Genomic DNA, 25,885 nt, shown 5'->3' on the forward strand with positions numbered 1-25,885 from the left:
GAAGACTAATCATACAAAATGAAAGAGAAGTTGAACATGAAATAGTAATTAGAAATCTGAGAGAGAGAGAGTGATATAGGATGAAGAGAATAAGATGTCAAACAAAATAAAGACAACCAAGAGAAGAAAATTTGCATTACGACAACATCGTTTACTAGAGTTGTTAAATCATATTTCCTGTTATATTATACATACTTGTTGAGTCATTAACGAAGATACCAAACGTTAATCGAAAATAAGAAAACGAGTAAACTTGCATAATAGTTATGAGGTTATAAGAATAAAACTAACGTTTCGAAAAATGTGGGAGATAATTATTCATTTGAGTTGTTAAACAGTCATAAGGATTAAAAAATGGTTAAAAATCACTAATCAAGATTTAAAACTAGTACGAATTGTTTGAGTAGTCAGGAGAAAAGCTTGAAACTTCTACTGGCCATGAGTTCCACTGACCCAAGAATATGCTTTGACAGCGTACTATTGTTTTCTTTAGTTCCATTTTGCTTCCATATTATGTCATTTCCTTCTCTCTATCGTATTTAAGATTACTAATTTGTGTACAATTCTTTTTTAATTCTGTCCGATAAATATTTAGTTTTCACATAAAATGTCCTGACAAGTATGTTTGAGCAAATTATTCGGAACGTATTAAACTTATTGAATATTGCATCCTAAATTTCTGTTTTGAATTCTCATCATAATATCAAAATTAATTTCGTTGTTTTTTGGTCTTTCTTACAAGCATTATGAATCTAAAGCTAAGCGGATTTACTTTCTTGCCGGGAACTATTTTGTCGTATATCAGTTATTTAACATTCATTGTTTACATACGATTGAGTATATTTGAAAAAGATTAATATTTCTTCGCAATGTCTTGAGTTTTCTGAGCTATCCACACATCTGCAGTTCATAGAATTTCTTTTGGCTGTTCAATTAAGTACTTTTTAGAGACAATCAACCATTTATTCATAGTTTAAGGTCAAGTAGTTTTTAATTTGTTAGGAAGAAACTTCAATGCATATTATAACAACCCAGGTGATCTACTGCTTTCTCAGTTCATTTTTTCTCATAATAAAAAATTATTTTTGGTGTTATCCTTGAAAACATTTTCAGTGATTTTGGTAAAGTCCATTTCTACTTATTTTCTAATTCCTTACATACGTTGTTCGAATCCGTTAGTATCTTGGGAGACGTGGTATATCAAAACAGATTTTAGGCGATTTATTCAGATTACTAATAAGTAGTACAGAAAATAACTGAAAAATTAATTCAATTTAGAGTTGATTCAAATCATGACTGTACAAATGATTCAATCACAAACCTAATGGAAGTGACGGAGATTATTTAGTTCCATTCAGTTTGATTGAGGGGATTCATTCATTCATTATTTTTATAAAGTTTCTGTCATTATTAAGCGAGTGAGTTACAAGATGTTATCAATATCACAAGAATATATATATATATATGTATATATATATATATATATATATATATATATATATATATATATATATATATATATATATATATATATATATATATATATATATAGTGAAAAAAGAAGAAACAATTAAAAACATGGCTAAATGTCAAGAATTTTATTCACACAATGATAATGATGAATCCAGTTGTTCTGTGCTACTTAATTTTAAGTACTTATGCAAATGGATATCCTACGTTTCGGTGTTTCGTTTTCCTAGTACATCTGATCATAGACAATCTACTTACATTCTGAAGGACTACTGACTGAGGAGGTTAAACGCTATTGGTTCATCAGTACTTTTATTTATTGGGAGTTGGAGACTAACAGCAGAGTCCTAAATAATTCTGTCAATGATCAATTTTCTGTTTCTATGACTTTCATTTGATACTGTCAAAGGAACTATTTTTCTCTGGAGCAAAATATAACTCGAATATGACCATAATCGTCTCATCATTAACACCAGAAACATTGAAAAACAACCATCATAAATTTAATGAGATCATTTGAATTTTTCACACTGTTAAAGAAACAAAATATTTAACAGTTGTTTTAACTGGAGTTTTAGATGTGCGATCGCATTTTTACAGGTCTTTTTTTAAGAATAATGTATTTCAAAATTCAATAATTTATTTTTGTCTTAAGTTCATTTCCATTGATAAGTTTGGGCAAGGTAAAGAAAGAAATATACGTAGAGAAAAGTGAATTCACTCTATTTAAGGCCCTTTAAACATCTATCAATAGCCTAAACTATAGTGATTAGTATGATCATAAAAAATGCTTGACGTGTTTCGGTTAGGGCCGTTGAGATTGCTGTGCGAAACTGAATAGGAAATTGTAGGGAAAATGAGATATAAATTATTCATGTTTAAGACGGTGAGTGGTTGTGTTTACGATCTTTTCATATAAAGTAGGGCTGTAGACATTAATATTTTCAATAATTATAATAGGAAATCACAACATAAATAAGTGATTACGTTACTAATCTATATGACCTATATGAGTGAACTTTAGTGAACGAGTGACAAAGTAAAGTTGTATTTCACTGAGACCATGTTAGATCACCATTGAAAACCTGGGAGCACTGAATGGTCGTTGCGTCTTAGTATGAAACTCCTTAGCAGTGAGCATCCACGGTTCCCCAAGCGGGATTCGAACTAAGACTTTCGGTCTCTCACAAACGATTAATCTCTGGACCACTGGTGTTAATGTCTAACTTCAATCAATCAACGAAGTTCCACGACTGTCTCCCACTGTCTTTGATGGGTAACTGCCTCACACTCGACATGGTTCAGCTACACTCGTCACAGTTTCCCACTGAAACTCTGAGAATTACCTCTAGAAGCTGATTATGTGATAGGTATTTGGTTTAAGTTACGTTTATCATGACAAGTGTTTACTACTCATTTTTTCTGTACACGTAGGTTCGTTAGGAAACACTTGATGACTGTGTTTTGTCCAAATTAAGAAAGAGCTATGTTTGTTATTTGTTGATTAATTTGACTACCAAAAAATTATGCATGATAAATTCAATATTCATTAAGTACCTGGTGACTGTAACAGTGAGGGATTTAATTGCCATTCAAGTATATTTTGATTTCGCAAAATACAATTGCCTATACTTTTGTTGATTATCTAATGTCAATTTCCTCACTTGTCCAAAAACTATTGGTTGTTTTTATGATTTCAGTCGTGGTCATTTTAAAATACACAGAGACAACTGATGCGATCGGGGCAATTTATTCAAGTATTTAATATCTACATAATATATTGGCAGTATTTGAATAACAACAAATTTCGTTGATAAATTCATAATATCATCCTTTATAGATATCTTTATGAAGACAATAATAACGTGAAGTATCCTGCTAAAACTAATACTTTTGTTATCTTTCACTCATAGTCTTAGAAATTTAACTGGCTAAGTGATCCGTATTGGTGGTTTTTAATGGTTTCCTTATTAAGGTTTTTATTATCGTGAAAGTACCAACAACAACCAGTAATTTCTGGAAACTGAAACTGAAACTTAATTGTTCGTTAGTGATTTGTTAAAATTTCCTTAATATTTGGTGGTAATTTAACAGTTGAATTCATGAGTCAATTGAAACTAGACCACCACAGAAAACCTGAAAAAACTGGACGACCGTTTCGTTCTAGTGTGGGACTCTTCAGCGGTGCGCACCCATTCGAACCTGGGACTGAGGAGTTTTCCATGATGGTTTAGCTTCAATTCACCTATCAAATTATTATAATATCCACAAAATCCCTTTCCAATTTATTGATAGGTAATATTACGAATGCTTTGTACAACTCATCTGGTTATTTTAAATAGAATTTAATATCGAAAAACGTTAAACATATCTGTAGTATAATTAATTTCGAAAATGATCTAATGAAAATCTTATACATTTTGTAAACTTTGGTTATAATTCCATTTTTAATATCGTCTTAACAATCATTACTTTCAGAGTTATACTGACTGAAAAATTAATCTAGTTCGTTTTTTATATTTCCCCCTTTAGATGCTGTAAGCATGTCACAAATACACCTCATTTAAATTATTAATCTTTTCTTTAATCAGTTAACATATAGCGAAAGTTGTTATGTTTGATGAAATAGCTGATTCAGCAAAATGCTTGGTAGTCTAATAAACAACATATTCTGTAGTAATTCCTTTTTTCTATTCTGGGATATGATAAGCATCATGTTATCTCATTCTATCCATCTTGTAAATGTCTACCGTATAGGTTTTAAATAGATGATGGTTTTTTTGCCAGGAATTGATTCAAAACTTACAATTTCACTAAGTTACTGTTTGATACTATACGATAATTTTATCGTTTAGAATAGATCGGTAAGAATCTTGGGAAGTAGGCTTTTACTGGTCGATACTCCTCAGAAACTTGTCTACAGAATCTTGAGGGAATTAATGCTAGTTTGAGATTCAACTATGGAGTTCAGTTACCTCAGCGCGTGATCACGCCGAATTTAATCAACACAAAAGACACATAAAAAATCGTATGAAATTAAACGATTGGTAAAATACAAGTTTATTCATAGCTACTATTATGAAAAATGATTTCATTTAGTATCCCTATTCTCTCTTAGAAAACAAATTATGATCTAATTTAATTTTGAATAAAATGCACACTTCAGCACATATAAACACTAAAGTTCTTACGCAAACATAAAGTAACGAATTTCAACAGTTGAGACCATGAGTTAATTGAAGCTAGACCACCATGGAAAACCTGAAAGCACCGGACGGTTATTTCGTCCTACTGTGGGACTCCTCAGCAGTGCACATTCACGATTCCGCCTCACGGGATTCGGACTCAAGACCTACCAGTCTAACGCCATGCGCTTGACCAACTAGACCACTGAGCCGACATCCAACGGTGTTAATGTCTAACTTCAACTAATCCACAAAATTGAGCGACACATCTACCATTGTCATCAGTGAGTTACTACCTCACAACAGAACCGGCTGAACTTCACTGGTCACTGCTTCTCACTAGAACTCCTGGATATACCTCTTGAAATCAGTCACTAGTGAGCATATGTTGATTAGTATCAGAAGGGGTAACAAAGATAAATATTCTGGATAAAGCACCAAGTTTTTGTATTCACAGTACCATATGTTTTTTTCAATCTTAGTTCAAAACAATAGTCACTAAATTAATCTGTCCATGATCATTTGGACTATTGACAATAATATTAGAATTTTCATTGATCAAAATTGTTGTTAAATAATTTCACATTCCACATTGAAATATTTACTAAAAGTACATCATATAACTGTTAATCTACTTAAAAATCTATCACATGTCTTTTTAAACTTTTAAAAGAGGTTTTAGTTTTCTTGTAATATTTGTTTCAATCTTCGTATATAAGGGATACACATGTGAACGAGAACAGAGATATCAATGTTTGTTTCGTTGGAAACATAGTCAAAAATGAGCAACGTAAGCATTCATCATATTAATTCATCAAATAATTATAATAGAGATGGAATATACTTATCGAATCAGTTCCGGATTATGACAATTCAAGGAATGGTCAACCAAATGAAGGTCAAAAAGTGATGTCCATACCTAATAGGAGTTTTTATGATGATAATCAGCCATCTGGTACTATCTATCCAGTTCAAAATAGACCAGTTCTTCAATCTTTTAATCAATCACCTTCACCCTATTCATATAGACAAACACCAGACCCACCTGATACTCGCCCAGTAAAAATAATTAGATATGTTTCTCTGTCGAAAATTCCATCGACAGATGATAAATCTTCTCAAACACTTACTGATCAAGAGTTGGAAAGACAACAATCTTTGGTCGTTCAGTCAAGTTATGCTCCAAATACATCCGCATCAAATAATTACTTTTCAGATTCTCGGAATCTTCGCAGATACAGGTCAGCTAACTCATTTTCATCACCTGAATTGCCTGAACCAATAAAACCAACAACTATTGTATCAAGACAGTCAAGTTTCTCTTCACCATCGCCGGCATGGAAAAACAGAGAGATCATCCCTGTAAATGCTCACGATGGCAGTATGAATAAGAATACAGATTCATACGATCCAGAAGTATGCATCAAAAAGAAACTTTCACAGGGTGCAAACCATTATATTTATATTACACATGGGAGAAATTCACCTTAATTTCTTTCGTTGATGATAGTATTTAAATAATAAAAGATGACCGAACCATGTTTTTTTTAAAGGGACGAATTGCAGTGATTTCCGTATTTGCTTAATTGTAATACATACACACTTTAATGAATTTTGGTCTTTTAATTTATTTTCCATTACATCAGCAAGATATTGTACTCCTTATGTTTTGATACACTTAGATCTTGAATAGTGATTAGTCCCATACTACTTAAAACTGACAGAAAGTGTCAAGTCTATCTCATGAACTTAGCTCCTTTTATAGTCACTTCAAGTTTATTTATGACAACTACTTATCTACAATACCTAGTCATTTATTATAACTGGTGCATCCTGAATCTATTTATTTGTTGAGGCTGAAACAGATATGAGGACAGTTTCCATTAGTGACGTGCAAAAGTTAGAAAACTACTGAAGATTAGGGAAGTTGTCAGCTTTGCACATTGGCGATATCACACGGGATTTAATCCAGTCCTGCCAGTACTTGAACGGGTCATGATATGATTCAAGCTCTAAGTTTCATAATTTCTATTTTAAATAAATCACGTTATACTATTATTATTTTCGTCCAATTTCGTTGAAGGATATTTATCTAACTTTGTACACATTTGAATTCAGAAGTCATAGGATCTTACTTTAACGTCCTGATATTAATTTTAATGCAAGTCGTTCACCAAAATGCGAGTTTCATTCAATTTATTGATTATGGAGAACTATTCAAGTTGAAGGTGATGTGTTCTAATACATATCCCAAAACTAGGATAGTTTATCTATTTATTGCTTCCTTCAACTTAAATCAGCGTAACTCAATAATCAAGTTCAGATTCTTGTCAATGTGTATAAAATCCGGATTACTCAAACCTGATTAAAAGAATTTTGAGCGCATTATCTACTAGTTGGAAATCGAAAAGCTTAATTACTAATGTTAACCCCAAATAAAAATTTAGCCTATTGTAATATTTTAACCCTATAAGTCCATTCAGCAAGCAAATATGAAACACATAAAGATGATCGCTAGAATCAATTTCATACTTCTGTACTTACCAAACACTATAAATGCAAAAACTTAAAGCAATTTACGCGCTCAGCTTTCAGTTACTTACCATTGAATAGGGATATGCAAAACAATAATCGAAAACAACTTATTTATACCGCTAACCAACAAACGTACAGTACAGCATAAGAAGATTTGAATTACTCGACTTATCTTTGATATGCACAATTCTGGCTTCTTATTGCGTTTTATTTTAATGGCATTGATATTGTACTTGTCCAGTCCTTAATGTTGTTTACGACCCATTGGTTAAGTTGTACCATATCTATTTTAATAGACCAATAATGAGTTCACTATATTTTGACGAGCGCTAACTTGTTCGAAACCTAGCTCCAGAGGCTACTAAGAATCGTCTTGAATCATCTAACTTTCTCCAAAATATGTTTTCAGAAGGGAATAAAAAGAAAAACACGATTAATGCTTAGAAATTCAGAAGCCTGATAATGCATTACCACAATCCGGAATGGAAATAAATAGATGCTAGAATTGATCGATCACTGAGTAGTTACCATTACTTTGTTTGTTTAGTTTCTTAGTGTTGATTAAACTCTATTTATCGAACTGTACTGTGGCCACTATTTTAAGAGATGCAATATAGTGTGGGCCGTTTTGAAGTTTCAGATATTTAGGGGTAGTCTACAGGAAACCTTGGAAGTAGGTTCCGTGCCACTTGGCACTCACCTGAAAGGTGCACTAAAAGTTTCGGGGGGAATGATGTTCTAACTGTGGTTCGGTTAGCACCAAAGAAGTAGACAGACATGATGTTAGCTACTTCTCCATGATTGACAATTTGTAAACATGTCTTATTTAGTCATTTACTGTCCGAATAGCCCAGTCGTGACATCTCAAACTGTGAAGCTAAGTAACGTGAGCTGTCACCGAAAAGGAGAATCAGTTTCCTGAAATTAATGGTTCGCCTTGTTTACTAATCCCAGGTACAATGAAACCTACGTCCAAAATTTTTTATCAACTACTTTCAATCACCTAAAAAATAGATATTTACTTTAAAAAGCTGTTAAATAGTCATGTTTCGGACTTAGATTGATAATTATTCCCTTTTTCGCCTAAAATAAAATGTAAAACGTATCTGCACATGATAATTTTCGAAATGGACACAGAACTTTGTAAAACTTGATTCTATACTTCCTTTCCTAACTTAAACCAATTATGAACAAAGTTCTCGTTTAATTTTACTTTTCAAATGTTCTGAATGGAATGAGATTTGATTCAGTAGGGGATAACGGTGATATCACATAAAATTCAATTATGGACTGTTGAATTAATCTTTTTTTGATAGTACTATAATATTGTAAAAAACAGTTAAGTAAATTTATTGTAGATATTTCATTACGAAAACTAAATTAGAATCACTGGAAAGCCATTTCATTCTGTTGTGGGACTCCTCATCAATGCGCATCCACGATCCCGCCAGTGGGATTCGAACCTAAGGCCTTCAGTCTCGTACACGAACGCTTAGTCTCTTGATCACTGGGCCGGCATCCGTCGGTGTTATTGTCTAACCTCGATCAATTCACGAAATTGCGCGACCATCTTCCATTGTACTGAAGTAGATACATGTCTCTACCCGACACGGATTAGCTCCACTGATCACGGCTTCTCACTAGAACTCCGAGAATTCCCTCACGAAGCTAGTCACCAATGAGCGCACGACTGAAGGCTCTGGGTTAGAATCCCGCGAGCGGGATCTTGGATGCGCACTGCTGAGAAGTCTCACACTAGGACAAAGTGGCCATCTATTGCTTCCACGTTTTGCAATGGCGATCTAACATCAATCAGTTCATGATCTCAATCATAAAATTAATAGTCTTCACACCCCTATACTGTTAAATCAGAATCCTTTCTCATCTTTAGTCATTATTTACTAATATAAAATGAAATACATTATAAATTGATTGAAAAATTCTAAATTCATATTGCAAGTCGTAATATCCTTTACTGATTAAAATAAAATTATGAGAAGGGGTTTTGTGGAGATAGGTCTTGAGTCCGAATCCCGTGGGGCGGAATCGTGAATATGCACTGCTGAGGAGTCCCACAGTAGGACGAAACGTCCGTCCAGTGCTTCCAGGTTTTCCATGGTGGTCTAGCTTCAATTGAATCATGATTTCAACCAGTAAAATAAAATTGTTAATCTTTTCTTTACATAAACAAATAACTTATGGTCTAACTAATGGCATTTACAAGTATCATTGTAGGATATAATTTATATTAGAGATTGTACTTTTAACTATGAATAAATCCATGGATTCTTAGAAGAAGAAACAAAAATGCAGTTGAAAATAATATTCCTTTTTTCATCTTAAAAGTACAGATCACCTTTATAATTAGGTAGTTTTATTTTATATAATGTGTGAACAGGAAATAAATAGTATCATTTTTTAAAATAATTTTCACTAGAGTGCAAACACTTTATGGATCATATGATCTAAGTGTTTAACATCAATAGTAATAATTCACAGTTATTTTATTGTGAGTATAAATGATTAATTTAGTTTATATACAGATAAGGATGTATGCTATATCCCGACGAGGATTATGAATGATAACTATTTGAATCTATTTCTGGACTAATACTATACATATAGTTTTTATTGTATAATTGTTAGGTAAATAAACTATACATATTCATATTCCTCTTATTGTAAGCTTTATTTTGATCCATAGACTATTATTATCCGATTTACCGTTCTTGAGTTATACCCAGTCTATTAATTACAGTCTCTCATATTCACAGCCACGTTTGGCTAGATTTTGTACAAATGTTGTTTTCTATTTTGTGATGCGATGTGGTCTGTTTGGTTTGTATATAAACGCAGTATGTTTGAAATATATGATTCATATCACGGAGGCTGAGATTGGTGTTCTGAACTTGAGAGGCGGGAAGGCTAGGCAGGAGGAATGATCCATAAATACTCTAGGAGTGTTTGTACGATTTATACGTCGTTGGTTCGGTCGATAAATCTCTGTTTTCTAATAAGCGGTATCAATACATTCTATAATAATTGGACACAAGGCCATAAGTCATAACATTGTGATACTAGATATAAAATATGTTTATCTTTATACATTAAAACTCTTTGGACAAATTTCTGATTTCCAAGCTTTATGAAATGAGCATAGGAAAATTCAAACTTTATGAATAGAATTAGAGTCAACCAAATTCAAAATACTAAACAAAGAACATAATATTGCGTTTTACTACAGTAAATTATCACTATTTATGGTTTTGTTACTAGTTAAACAAAGAGTTTATTGACGGAAAGACACTTTGCTGTTTAACTTTGTCTGCTATCAAATAATGCAAATGAAAAGAATAAATACCTATCGAGAACATTATATAAATATACATAACAGTGTTAATGATGGTAATAGGATAATAAACTATGTAACGTGGTAAAACAGTTTTTAAGTTCAAAAGTATGACAACTTCTAAATAAAGCCTTAAATTGCCACAAATGATTTTTATCACAAAACTGCTACAATAAAAGCTCAGTGCATCGCCAATTCATTTCAAATGGAAGTATGAACCTAATCTAAAGCTATGATAATCATCCCAGCACTTAAAAGCTATAGTTGACCAATAACAAGAAGATTCAAACAAGAACGAAACGACTATTCAGTGTTAGATACCTTTCTACTTACAAAGTGTCAGCACGAAAACATGCATAGTATTTCCTTGTAGAATGAAAATATATAGCCTATAAGATATTCCATTCTTCTTTAGAACAAGTTCGAATTTCCAAACCAATATAAATCTTCAAACTACTTTTAAATAGTACAATGCTTTAGATATAAATTAATACTACGGTTAGCCCAGTTTATAAACGACATTTGTTTTCTAATAAGTAAAATATATAAAATGACCGTATTGAACTCTTCAAGTGAATATAGAGACATACATTTAGTATAACTACAGGATAATATGAGATCAAAGATCATAACAAGTATAGATCTCAAAGAACCATTTTTATTTAGTAGTAAAAACCCTAGTCATAAAAGTACCTCTAAACCATTACACTGTCAAAGAGTATACCATACAACATTTCAGGTTATCCTCATTAGTCATTATTAAACAGTTTCACTTAAACCTGAAACAACATTAGTAAATTTGATTCCATTTCATTGTTAAAGAGTATTTCAAAAATTCAAAACTTCTTTGTTATTACTGAAATTACGAACTGTTTTAGTCGATCCAATGGGATTTTTTTCTATGTTTATTCTCAGTTAAAGTCCTGGGATAACATAATTGGTGGGCAACTATTTTGGGTACTGGATGGCTGTTTCGTTCTAGTGTGGGATACTTCGGCAGTGCGCGTTCATGATCCCCCACGTGGGACTCGAACTCAGGACCTTCAGTCTTGCTCTCGAACGCTCAACTTCTAAAACACTGTGCCGGCGCACCCAACGAAGTGGAGTGCAACCTTGTCTGTCGTAAGGCAGTTACTCATTGAAGACAATGGTGGACAGTCGCTCAATATCGTGGAGGGATTGAAATTAAACATTAACACCGCTGAATGCCGGCTCAGTGTTCTAGAGGTTAAGCGTTCGAGCGCAAGACCGAAGGCATTGGGTTGGAGTCCCGCGTGGAGGACCGTGGATGCGCACTGCTGGAGAGTCCCATACTAGAAATGTACGGCCGTCTAGTGAATCCAGGTTTTTTATGATGGTTTATCATTGGCCGATTCAATCAAAAACTCAACAATTCGCACAACCCTATACTGACATTAGTTTTGTATTTGCACTACTCTGTTAAAAACTGAGTTGTTTTGTGCTTGTTTAGGCAACAAGTGTAATCTGATCTTTGGTAACTGATATTATGTAAACAGTTGAAATTTCACTACTCGTCTAATTTTTTATGTCTGAATATAAGTATGTTATCTACTTTCGTTTCCTCATGAAAAAGGAAACATAAAATTTCACTCAGTCGTTCAAGTCCATTGTATACCATTATTATTATGACTTTTATCTTTTCAGCTGTGGAATAAAGAAAATACAACTAAATAAATAGTGTTGTATAAATGGATATCATGTTAACAATAAAATTATAAATGAGTTATTCACAAATCTACCAGTCGGTCAAATGATCAGAAAGAAAGTTGGCTTAATAACGTTATATCGTTATTTCGCTGTTATTCTGAATGATGTATTCACTGAATTAATCAGAAATATGGTATTTGATGAAATGGACAGTGGATTCAAAATTTTTTATGTGTGATGGTGGTAGTAAAGGGTATTATTATTCAAGAAAGCATTTGAACAAGCCTATAATTTGCAAAATCACAGTTGTGTAGGTTAAACATACACTGGGGAATATACACTCGACATTGGTTCTTTCATAAGATGCTATATATTTCTATATATGGAGAGGGTATTTTTAAGAGAAAAAAATCATAATTCATCTATTCATACCACATAAAAGCTTGTTATTTATACCATCACTGCTTGACGAAAATTCCTGAAGATTGTTCTATATAAAACCTGCTAATATTCCAGAAATTAATTTTGTTGGCTACGAGCATGTAAGAACTGGTATCCACGCGTAATATGTAGAGCTGAAAGATTAAGTACAATAGTTATGTAAACTTATAGTTAAATGTCAGATAGTTTTTTGCTGAATTCATAGTTTTCAGATAAAAGAGAAATAGTAAATAATGTCAACTGGGTTGCAAATAGGTGTAGTCTAAAAGTGTAGAAGAATAATTTGTAGGCACATCTGGGGCGCCACACCAGTAATCACTTGCATTTCCACATACAGTCGCACCCATGATATACAGATTTTGTAATATGCTCGATATCCTTACACTGATTATTCATAATCCCAATATTCCACCGTTCCAAACTCATTCAGCCTAAAAAATTTTACAGTCTTCATCCAAAACTATCAGTATATTATCAACTTATCTGTGTTTGAGCTGAACCCACTAAAAATGATTTCTCAATACACCTTTTCTCAACTTCTGTCAATATTGGCTAAACAACCATTAATACAGTAGATAATTTGGCAGAAATATTTTATATGTTACCAAGCTTATTTTCATCCAGTTTTTGGTAGTGGGTATATAAAAATAAAAAGCTCTTAAGTCAGACCAAAAACTGTTGTCCGGTTTTCATTATTTTTTCAGATGATACCATTTTATAGTAATATCATTTTCAAGATCGAAAGGAATTTCTCCTTAAGAATCAATTAGGCATGTGAGAAAAACCAATTAACCCAGAATATGTGTTAGTTTTCGTAAAAAATAAATTTCTTCGAATTAAGTTAAAATTTTTGTTCAGTTAATATGACCGTCTATACAATTGATTGGTCACTGGGTGATGATCAATGTCATATATGTCAGCTCTTTCTTAGTGAAGATCGAATCCTATCGACCACGTTGAAATGTGACAACCAGAATAAGTGACTCGACATTGCGTGCACTATGTTGAGATAAGATGATGGTTGGAGGTGGCCAACAGGAAATCCTGGACCTAGGTTTCTTGGCCGAATTGCGACTTGGTTGATAGGATTCGATCTGCACTAAGAAGAACCTGACATACATGAAAGTGGTCACCACCCAGTTATCAGTCAATTGTAAATATATCTCAGTCCTACAGGAGGTCGGTTGCGGTCCGGATAACTCAATGGTAACGTCGCCGACTGCGAAGCTGTGTGACACGGTATAAAATCCGTCATAGAGCATCAGTTCCCTAAAGATTACAGGTATATCTTGCTGACAAGTGCCAAGTAGCACGAAATCTAGGTACAGGGTTTCCTGTTGACTACCTCCAACCACCATCTTATCTCAACATAGTGACCGTCTGTAGTCAAATCTTTGAAATGTTTGTCATTTTTTAAAAATACATATATTTACATTACATGAAAAATACAAATCGTTTTCTTAACTAAACAATCAACTAATCAATCGTTGGATGATTGAGGATACTTTATTTTCTCTTTGAATAAATAACCAAGGAAATATACATAAATACATATATTTTACAATAGACTTGGCGTCTATTCACTTCTCATTACAACTCTCTATCTCTCTCTCTCTCTGTTATCTAACATTCACTACTAATCGATTCAAATCGAATCATTGGTTACACATATTATTATTTTTATTCTCTCTTGAATGATTTCAAGTATTCACAAACAGTTTACACTATATTAATCTGATTGGTTATTAGGATGAATCCAAAATTTAAAAAAAAATCAAAATAAAACAAACGTTTCTCTCTAAACTATGATATCGATATTTATGCACATTGATCAATTCATTCATATACATAGTTTATTTCATGTAGAATGTTATGAAAAATGACTATAATATTCATTTGATTATAAGAAACTTTGAGCATAACAACAAGTCACATATACAATTTGGATTTTTTGATAAATTGTATTCCATTTTTAAAAAAAAATAAAAAGAAGACTCTAACTCAAATAAACATCCTACTTTTATCATTGAAATGTAATATAAGTATATAAATATATACAAATAGATTGTATTCTTTAAATGATCATTTAATTACATTAATAATAATAATAATAATGAATAAACAATCATTGAATACAATTACACCATTATTATGTATCACAATACATATAGAAAATTACATTGAATTATATATACATGATGATTATTCATTACCAATATTACAATATCGTTATGAACAATATTATAATAAACCATGGAAACAACCAAAAAAATGTATTAAAACAAAATTAATATTAACTTATACATCATTAATATTAAAAAATGGTTCTTGGTGGCCATATCGTTATGAAAATGTAATTCAATATAAAACAATACAAAAAATTATTCTATTTAATCAACATAAATTACAATTAGCTATTGGTTTATATGATGATGATTATATTGAAAAACAATTTTTAATTATAACAACAAAAAATATTACTGATATTGATAAATTAATTCAATTAATTGATACACAATTATTAATATGGAAATATACATTCAATAAACAAATCGATTATTATCCTTATCAATTATATAAAAAAAAATTAATAACCAATAATAAATTACAATTAGTACCATTTAAGAATAAAGCATTAAATAGAAAAGGTTTAATTGATAAAAATCCAATGATTCCAATGACAAATCATGTAATTGGATTGAATTCATTAAGAAATACTTCATTCAATCAATTGAATGAAAAGATTATTGATAAATCGAATGGTATATTAGAAATTGATTATAATAATCCACAATCAAATCATCATTATAATGAGCATAAATCAATACTACATACGTATAATAATATGAATGATCATGATTTATATAATGATAAAAGAATAATTGAACCAATTCCAAGTACTTCAAATAATAATCATCATAATAAACATCGAAAAGAACATAATATCAAAAAAGAAAAAGAAGAAAATAAAAAAATAAAAAATAAATTATGTCAAACAGATTCTTATTATATTGAGAATAATAATATCAAATCATGGGAAGTTGATATTAAACATGTACGTTATGATCCTATACAAGGAAATATATTAGATGATAATGGTTCAGTTTATTTATATTCTGCACATGAAATTGACTAATATATATATATATATATATATATATATATATATATATATATATATATATATATATATATTCATAATCAATGATCTATTAAGGATTAAAAAAAGGTTTTAATGAATTATTTGATTTTTCAATATAATCAATGGAATATTGATTTGTTCATGTTTTATTTTATAAACATTTATTTACTTTTAAGTGTTATGCTATTTTCTTAAAAAAAAAAACAACTATTGAGCTGTAATCCATATTTATCATTAATGAGTTGTAATAATAAAATTGAGATCAACTATTCTATATGTTGCTAAGGCAAATTTAATAAGAACAACTATTGAAATGTTTTATGTTAGTAGGTAATTTTTCTATGAAGAACGGTTCACATAAAGAAAGTTTTATTATATGATAATAATTAGCTTAACTTATTAGAGATGTTAACTTAATTTACTAGTGAGAAACATAAATAACAGTTGTGACATATATATATATATATATTTCAATAGTTGAGATCATGAGTCACTTGAAGCTAGACCTCCATGGAAAACCTGGGAGCACTGAACGGCCTCTTCGTCTTAGTATGGGATGCCTCAGCTGTGCTTATCCACGATTCAATCGACTAAGGAATTCAATTATTAAATTACTATAATATCCACAAAATCCCTTCTGGTACTAATCAACATATGTTCACTAGTGATTTATTTCAAGAGGTATTTCCTGGAGTTCTAGTGAGAAGCAATGATCAGTGGAATCCAACCGGGTCGGTTGTGAGATAGAAGCTAACTGATGACAATGGTGGATGTATCGCTCAATTACGTGGATTTGTTAAAGTGAGACATTAACACCATTGGATGCCGGTCAGCTCAGTGGACAAGAGGTTAAGCGTTCATGCTCGAGACGGATAGGTCCTGAGTTCGAGCTACGTGAGGCGGAATCATGGATGTGCACTGTTGAGAAGTCCCACAATAAGACGAAATGTCAGTCCAGTGCTTCCTGCTCTTCAATCATAATATCAAACATATATTTCATCAGCATTCAAAGCTTGAAGACAGCGTCGTTTTCAGTTGTTTTAGTCATTGACTGACACGTTACCAAAACAGAATTATCATGAAGCTTCAGAATAATGTTCAGATTTCCGTTTATTCATGCACTAAGAATATTGGGGTGTACACGATGAAATACTAATTATTGTTGATGAATAAGTCACATTGAAAAAAACGTCAGTGTTATACTTTCGTGTATTTACGTATGTCTAGATTAAATTCTTACAATTTTGAGTATCAAAAACGTTATACAAAGTCCAGATAAACTAATTTCTGAATGATAAATGTATTGGTTAATGTTATCAGCTAATTAAATGCAATACTTACATTAATTTAATTGATTTGGAAAACCGATGAAGTGAGATCCCAATTTCTTGAAAATGAGTATCCATTTAAATCCCATACAATCGACTATGAACTTAAATATGTAGAACAACACAATTAAAATTAAAAAATACATAAATAGATTTACCAGCAAGGAAACTCTATGCTTCAGATATGAAATAAGAATCTCTGATGCATCAAAAATTAAGGGGGGAATCATCGTGTAGCTTCAACACAAATCATTCTATTAGAACTATACGTTAAATGACTTAAGCTGAAATTTGTTAAAAACGGCATTTCAGTAAGCAATACCTTAGTGTATTTGATATTTTAACTCACTATTTAAAGAACAATACTAATACTAATCTAACAACCGCCTCTTACATTATGAATTAATTACATCACAAATTCTTTCTAGAAACAAAATATTCGGATGGATCATCAATCTTTTCAAATTTCTTGATACCTTCGGTAACGTGATATCAAAATTAATTCAGAGACCCCATAATCTTGAAGTTCAATTTATTTTGAAAGATTTCATCGTATTTTAACTTCGCAAATAATGGTGAATAAAAGACAAGACAATAATTTTGAACAACATAGGAATGATAAGACTTAAAGAATTAAAAACGCATTCATTCGATTTTAAGGCTACAAATAAAGGTAAGATTGTCATTCAACAAATTTGAACTTTCAGCAGCTTCAGTTTTGAAGACTATACTTCCATTCAAGTAAAGACTTGGGAGTACTAATCCCTAAAATCTTGTAGAAGTCCTTTTCCTAACTCTTTTTATAAATCTTTTACCACAAGTACATCTAAGTCCAATAATACAGTTGACGGTGGTATCAATAGAGTTATAATCAACTTTTGAATAGTCTAATAAGCATTCCTTATTGTATGCTGAAACCAGTTGAGCTGAAGAAGAATGCGTTTTTTTTGTGCCCCTCCTAATTCTTCTATAAATTCTTGGCAAAATCTTATCCAAATAAAATAGAAAACATAGTTTCTGTTTATGCTTACCAGATTACTTTTCTTTGTATTTCCTAAAAACATTTTTAAATATACATTTATATGATTCTTTGACTTTGTTGTCTGAACACAATATTCCGAATCTCACAGTTTTTCGGCAAGATTTTTATCTACCAGAACAAAAACTGTCTTAATTTAGGTACTACTTCATCGATATCTCTTTCTTGTATATACTTTTTTAAATAGTCCTATAACTTTTTGTTTTATGTCAAGATCTTAATAGCTAATCAGTTATCATTACCATAGAGATATTATCAGTCACTTTAAAGAATAACAGGTTTGATATAGTCAGCAGTTTTTTTGCTCTTCAACTGATAACATTATTCATCTAACACATTGGTTTAAAGCATCTAACATTTTATGGTTAGAAATAAATTTTACAATTATTTATATGATATGATTCATGTTTATTTAGGCTGGCTTAGTACTGAAATAATTGCAGTTTCCAGCACAAGATAAATCATGTTGTTCAATTTTCTCAGAATTGTAAGTCCAGAACCTATTCGTTAACTCTCTAATGTTAATCATTTCCTGATCACTGTCGATATTATTAATTTCTTATTACCTATTGTGTAATTTCTGAATGTTTGTCAATAAGATATAAATTCTTGTATATTATTCCACCATTAGTAATATCAATTACAAGAATGATAAATTAAAGTGAGTTAATGAGAAGATAATGTTTGTCATAACCATCCAATATTTTGGTACATTAAATTTAGAACGATTTAATCATACGCTATTTTTATTAAAATAGATTTATATGATAAATACAACAATCAAAACTATTAGATAAATTAAAGGATAATAAGATAAAACAGAACAACTCACATCACCTTTGATATTAAAAATGTGAGTTACTATAATTATGGTAGGTTTGTTGTAAGTACAAACTTTTTTTGAATATGTATATGGTTAAGACTCTGATAAATTTGTGCATTCAACCTTGATCACTTCCATAAAACACTATAAAGATTGTCTTTAAACAGGTTTTATGAATCAATTCTGCTTTACGTTTATCAATAAAAAAGAATGGGTATTTATTATCTGTTCATTAGAATGGGTTTGTTTTTATAAATATTCAGGAAAATATTCAACTATCTCTACTTGAATATTCTAATAACTTCTGTTTATGTTGTATGTGGACGGTGTTTGGCGAAACAGCTTGTATCAAGTTTGATTGACTAATAAAGCATAGGCTTTGTTTTTCCTGTTACGATTGTGATTTTGAGTAAAAGACATTAATGACCACGAATTCACGTTTCTATTTGAATACAAGGCGACTAAACTAACTACTGAATAATATGGTTATGTAAACATATTATTTTAGTGATGTCAACATAATTACCAACATATTTTGGCTCTTTTATCTATTTTCACTTTAAAATAACTGTAGTCTCTATATCACTATTCCATGTAATATCTTCACTTCATCTTCGCTAACAACTTTTGATCAAACGCCACTGATTGTATTAAATCGAACTTTTATCAAGACTTATTAATATAATGACTACAAAGAAGCTATAAAAACTGAGTTATTGTCTTATTCACTCAGGCCTCCTGTATATTTCGATTCGCCATATAACTAAGGAAGATAGCTGACTGATCTCCTCTTTGTAAAATGAAACACTAGTGAAATTTTCAATTGTATTTAGTTTCTTTAGTAAACTAATAAGAAATAACAGATAAAAATGAAAATTTTATCATTCTTCCTTATTCTAGAAATGATAATAATTCCTAAAATCTCACAGTATAATACATTCAAAAGACAAGCAGTTAAATTTTGGTGGAGTTTTGTTCTCTGAGCTGGATGGTTCGGTTGTGGAGCTTTCATCGTTCTTCTGAACGACATCATCAGCGCAAACTTCAGATAGAAGTGAAGTGTTCGAATTTCTTCATATGTGTTTCACAGCTTGTTCTGTACACCTCGATGTTGATTGGCTCTTCTTGACTTTAAATTTATCATTGTTTACTTCTTTGTTTTGATTGTCTCCCAAAAGAAGTCTCCCCAAAGAAGTAAACAATGATAAATTTAAAGTCAATAAGAACTAATCGACATCGAGGTGCACAGAACAAGCTGTGAAACACATATGGAGAAATTCGAACACTTCACTTCTATCTGAAGTTTGTGCTGATGATGTCGTTCAGAAGAACGATGAAAGCTCCACGACCGAACCATCCAGCTCAGAGGACAAAACCACCCAAATCATCCACCTGAGCTACAAATCTTCTCCACCACCTCACAAGTAGTTAAAGAATAGATTTGTTTGCCTCATTTATCCAGAAGGTCAAATGAAGTGTCTTAGATATATGAAGAATTATCTTAACTAAAACTAACATGAAATATAAAATAATTATACCATAGTCATGAGACTATGAAATATTGACTGTGATCTACTTCAGCTTTACTATTAACAACAAAGGCTAACAAAATATGTTTACTAATTTATTGATCTTTTTACATGAATATATTCATCGCTCAAGTTTTGGAAAGTTATATATATGTACTAGTCTTTGTAAAATAATGGCTTAGTAACTAATCAACTTTTTAACTAATCAATAACATGTAATTGTTGACCCGATAAATATTATTCTTTTAACAAAGTGATTTACATGAATCCATTAAATTAATTATTCTGCATATATTAGCATTCCTAAATAAATATTGGTCATGATCTAAGTGATTATATATACAGAACTGTACAAATTCAAAAGTCATGTGCGTAAAAAGTGGAATTACAAAAATGAAAATAAAGAAATCTACTAGAAAATGAATTGTTTATTGAAAACTGAATGATTTTTGTACTATTCCATTGGTAATTTGAAATAGCTATACGGAAATAATCAAATAAAAATAATAAGAAACTTATCTTAAATCCAATGAGACATTTTTTCATAATGTATTGTTGTTATAAGGTTGCTATTGTACAATGTATACAAGAACCTGTTATAACTAGTAAATTATTATAACTGGTCATCGCTGATTGTTGTGCCGGAAAAGTGCTGATCGCTTATACTCGGAACGAGAGGCCTCTGCGGTTCCCACGACGTGAAAGTAAGAACACAAAGACTGATATAAGTGATGATTTACTAACTCCAAAACACTACGACGACCCTAGTCTAGAATACACTCATTTATATATTGATTGTACACCCATTTCGATTAATAATTAGGATGAAATCACATATGTGAAAAATACTTAGAGTTATAACAAATCACATACTGAGCATAGTTCATGTCAATGGAATACAAGAATATCGCATATTATACAGTATAAAATATCATACGAGAAAAGAAAACAAATAATACATTGAGTAATCATTACATTGAATCAAAACGGAAGTAATCTTGAACAAAACTTATAATGAGTAAATCAATCGAAAATTGACATTTCTTTCCATCATATCAGAACTATCATTATCGATTATCTTCCTAATTAAAGTCAGAATTAACTAGTACAATTCTCGTGTGTTTACTGAAAAGTAATTAAACATTGCACCGATCAATTGTTGAATAATAATTAATTTCGTCCTTGACCAGTTTCGAATGTTGATCGAATTGTATTGATCAAGTTGCGAAGTGGTCGCAGGTTTAACTGAATCAACATTGGATGCAATAAGTTTGATATTGGATGTTTGTGAGTAACCAAAACACATATCTAAACTTAATGCTAGTTAGTACACGTCAGCAAAATATGTCTGTAATCTAGTGTCCATATCGTAATTTGATCTATCGAGTTCAACCAGTACTAATGAATAAATAAATATGATATTGGTTACTAATCAGTGACCGCCATTGTAAGATACTTCAACTGTACATTAAGTCAATTTTGACTTGAATAGAACAGTAGTAGTATTTCCGACAGTAACACTTGGTAATGTAGGCTCAAATTGTACGGAAAGTATGCGTTGCTTCAAGAATGCAAATATGCCGTACTTACAAGCAACAATAAGCTCAAAATCCAAATTCAGAGCTTCCCGCTGGTTGAAATATTTTTCACTCTGTAACGGAATTTGGATCAACTCGATAAAACATGTTCAGTACCAAAGATTACTTAAAGCAATACTAGTAAGCCCTTAAATTAGTTCATGTTTCAAAACAGAAAATAATTTTTCAAACTTTATTTTTTTAAAACAGATTCTTTTTTTTTCTCTCAGATCGGACATAATTTGTGTCAGTAAATAATTATCATTTAATATAGGGTCAGGTAGAAGAAAAGTTTTTTTCAGTTCTGTTGAAAGAAACAAATAGGCAATAAAGAAGAAAAAAAGGACTTAACGATGAGAAAAAGTACGACAACAAAAGGAAGAGAAAAAATCATGTAAAAACAGGATACAGATTACGTAAAATCAATTTAACTTCTTGTTTCAATGGCTAAAAAGTAGCACATATAATGAGTGAGATGATTATTATTATTTATCATTATCAAGTAATGGATAACAGAATAATAAGAATAATCAGTATTATCATCATTATGATTAATATCATTTAGTCACTTGCATAATATATCAAAGAACAAAGAAAAGATTTAGAATTGAGAAAAGATTTTACTTTGTATGAGTAAATAAACATGCGAATAGACTAGTGATAAATTAAGAAAAATTTTAAGGGGAATTGAAATAATTTTAAATGATAACATTAATCATTGTTCATTTAGATTATTCTTATTTGTAATAAAGCAGAAGAGTTGGTCGTTGTTGTTGTCGTCGTTCTTGTTGCGTTTTCTTTTTTGGAAGTCATAAGATCTTATCAACAGTTTTAGTAAGTTTCTACTTACACTGTAGCCTATTTCATAACTACTCATTAAATTCGAAAGAAATCATAACAGAACAACAATAATAATGATAAATGATTCAAATAGAGAGGTTAGCAACTATTTTTTTTCAACAATTACGTTGTTAATAGAAGACAAATATATAAGATAGAAAAAGAAAATATTATTTTAAAAAGAGTTAAATGAATAAATGAGGAAATATATGCTTTATGATTACGTACATACAACTTGGAAACAAAAAACTAACAAACCAATAACTGTTAGAATTGTTTTATATTATAATAAAGTTTTGTATAGTCGTTTTCTTTGTATATAATCATAAAATTTCTTTTAAATATTTAAAGAAAATATGAGTATAATAAAGCATCCGGTTAGGCGAGGAAGAGAACAGATTTCTTTTTATTTCCAATAAAGAAATATTCATGGGAATGAGAATAAGCAAATAAATTAAGAGAAAACAAAAACAAAGGGAGGAAGCATCGAAGAATTTTGTCTAAAAACACAACAACAAAAAGACAACAGAGAAAGGCAAGATAAATGTTGAAATGTTTAATCACATTAATAGTTATCATGATAAATAAAAGATAATAGTATACACATGTATTATATTAGATAATCCTTTCATGTTTGGCAACAACAACAAAAAAAACATCTATAGTACTTTGGAAAGTTAAAAACAAAAACAGACAAAAAAACGAAATGGGAGAAAGTAAAGCGTTGAAAATGAAAAGTTTTAGTAATAGTTTTTTTCGTTGTTGTTGTTTCAAGTCACAAAATACATAAGTGAACAGTCAGTGATTGACTTTCTATAACATTCATAACGTATCATTTTTTTCTTTATTTCTTTATTTAGTGAATATGATCTCATCTTATACATACAAGTATGTATACATATTGAAATGACTAGCAAAATAATAACATGAACTAGAAGAAAATGAAATCTTTCCTTCTTTTTTCTTTTGAGAAAAACAAAACTGATTTGGAATATTCTTTCTGTTGGTTGTTTTGTCTACTTGAAAAATAATATTCCTCTAATGATTGTATCATTTACACAATTATTTCCGGAGATTTTTATTGATTTGTTTGTTTCTATGTTGTTGTTTGAATTTTATTCAAAGTGGGAAAAAGCATTTGTTGTTAGTATAATCAAGGGGGAGGGGAGGAGAATAAAAGGTTTCTATGAATTACTAATGTTTTGAGAGAGAAAAAAATGTATAAATCAATGAATGATAATAGTTCATAGATTGTGTGTGATATTGTGCTTGAATATGGGAACATAATGTTTTCTTTTTAGATCATAAATTTATTCTGAAATGTTAGTTAGTATATGGTCTATTACAATTTTGAAGCCATTTATCATGATAACATTAGGATAAGTTAGTTTTCCTGTACAAAATATGTAATTTTAAATTACTTTAACTGAATTATTATCATTCACCAATAAAGATGGTATGACTTGTAGGCAAAATTTACATACAAATGATTTACCATTAATATCTTTGATTTTTACTGAATAAATTCCAGAATCTTTTGATGCTTTCACCGATGGAAGGATGCATATACTGGTTTGAGCAGATTTATCAAAATCACAATAATTAGGATCCAACGGAGTATCGTTGCGAAACCAAAAAACTAAAGTTTTATAAAATGGTTCAAAAATAATAAGTTTTATCAATTTTCGTAGTTCTTTGTACAGTTAACATTGTGAAAGCATATATGAAAAGGTAAACCTATGAGGAAAGAACTACGTATTAATGAATCGTGAACTATTTACTCCACGTCACTGATCAACGGTTGTTACTCAAAATACCAAATCTTTGATCACAATGGTTTTTAAACACATTTAGTTTATTTGTTAGGTTGCTTTAGAGTCTTAGTTCGAAAGTTAAAATCAACAGGGAAATAAGATGTTCGGGAAGATACGTAGCTCATGTGGATGATCTTGTTGGAGATCGTTCTCTGAGCTGAATGGTTTGATCGTAAAGCTTTCATTATTCTTCTGAAAAACATTATTAGTGTAAACTTCAGCTTTTATCCCAATGTTGTACTTATAATGTTATCTAATAGAACAGTGAAAGCTCTATGATCAAGCTATTCAGCTTAAAGAACAAAACTTTAACAGAAAACCAGTTATTCACTACTCGGAGACTGGACCCAGTAGCACTATCCTACATGTGACCGAGCTAATAATCTTTAAGCCTCGGCTCAAGTACGATACCTTTTTCATCCAAGTTCCTTAACCGGTGAATACGAATTGCAATCCATAAATTAGGTCACTAATGAGTGGACAGTATTTTATGATAACTTTAAACCAGAAAGATTCATCTTGGTCGCCAAGCTTAGAATTAAGTTTTTACTTTATAAAATAATTCCTGAAAATCTACCGAGAAAATGTTTCTGAATTAAATGAATTCCCTGAACTAATGTGAACCATAGAATGCTTAATAAAATTAAAGACAAATTCTTGAGATATGAAGCTCGAATAATTTCCATATGTAACATAACATTAAATATGTTAAACTTCACTCCACTAGTAAGTTTTAATCTACATATAATGAAAATTGAACGATTTAACCTTATATTATATTTACACTCGTTATGCTTCATTTTAATTTAGGAAGCTTAATCACAAGTTAGTAAACGAAACTATAAAAGCAAACAAATGAGAAAATCTACTCTACTTCATTCATTTACTCTCTCTCTCTCTCTCTCTCTCTCTATATATATATATATATATATATATATATATATATATATATATATATATATATATATAACCCAAATAATATGGTTTCATTCTGCAGTGTAATTACACAGGTTTCGAGAATTTTGTTAAATTAAGTACCTTTTTGAATGTAAAACTAATTAACGATGAATTACTTCCAACTCTTGGGTAATACAATCCAAAACAAAAGAAATCATGAAAGCAATACAAAGTAAATCAGAGAAAAA

General features: G+C 30.6%; 3 protein-coding genes across 4 annotated transcripts in view; 2 read left to right on the forward strand and 1 right to left on the reverse strand.

The window, feature by feature from the left end:
* Positions 1-5,436: 5,436 nt before the first annotated feature.
* On the forward strand, positions 5,437-6,146 carry MS3_00005142 (uncharacterized protein; the record flags this gene model as incomplete). The annotated part of the gene is made up of 2 exons (XM_012936682.2): positions 5,437-5,445; positions 5,487-6,146. The coding sequence occupies 2 exons, from the start codon at positions 5,437-5,439 to the stop codon at positions 6,144-6,146; spliced, it is 669 nt and encodes a 222-aa protein (XP_012792136.1).
* A 6,577-nt stretch (positions 6,147-12,723) lies between these two features.
* UNC22_1 (Twitchin) overlaps positions 12,724-25,885 on the reverse strand; it is a 197,641-nt gene continuing 184,479 nt past the window's right edge. The window contains exons 97-99 of one of the 2 annotated variants that reach the window (XM_051213168.1): positions 21,485-24,565; positions 17,132-17,222; positions 12,724-12,782 (exon numbers count right to left, since the gene is read on the reverse strand). In XM_051213168.1, coding sequence (XP_051069120.1) covers positions 24,339-24,565 — 227 coding nt within the window. In that variant the 3' untranslated portion in view covers positions 12,724-12,782; positions 17,132-17,222; positions 21,485-24,338. Of the gene's footprint in view, positions 12,783-17,131; positions 17,223-20,964; positions 24,566-25,885 lie in introns of those variants that run through there. The other variant, XM_051213169.1, reaches the window with a different exon arrangement.
* Positions 14,762-16,053, forward strand: MS3_00005145 (uncharacterized protein; the record flags this gene model as incomplete). Its single annotated transcript, XM_012936673.2, has 1 exon — positions 14,762-16,053. One exon carries the CDS (start codon positions 14,762-14,764, stop codon positions 15,782-15,784), a length of 1,023 nt encoding a protein of 340 aa, XP_012792127.2. The 3' UTR covers positions 15,785-16,053.

This window comes from Schistosoma haematobium, chromosome 3, assembly GCF_000699445.3.
Source record: "Schistosoma haematobium chromosome 3, whole genome shotgun sequence".
Classification (NCBI taxonomy): domain Eukaryota; kingdom Metazoa; phylum Platyhelminthes; class Trematoda; order Strigeidida; family Schistosomatidae; genus Schistosoma; species Schistosoma haematobium.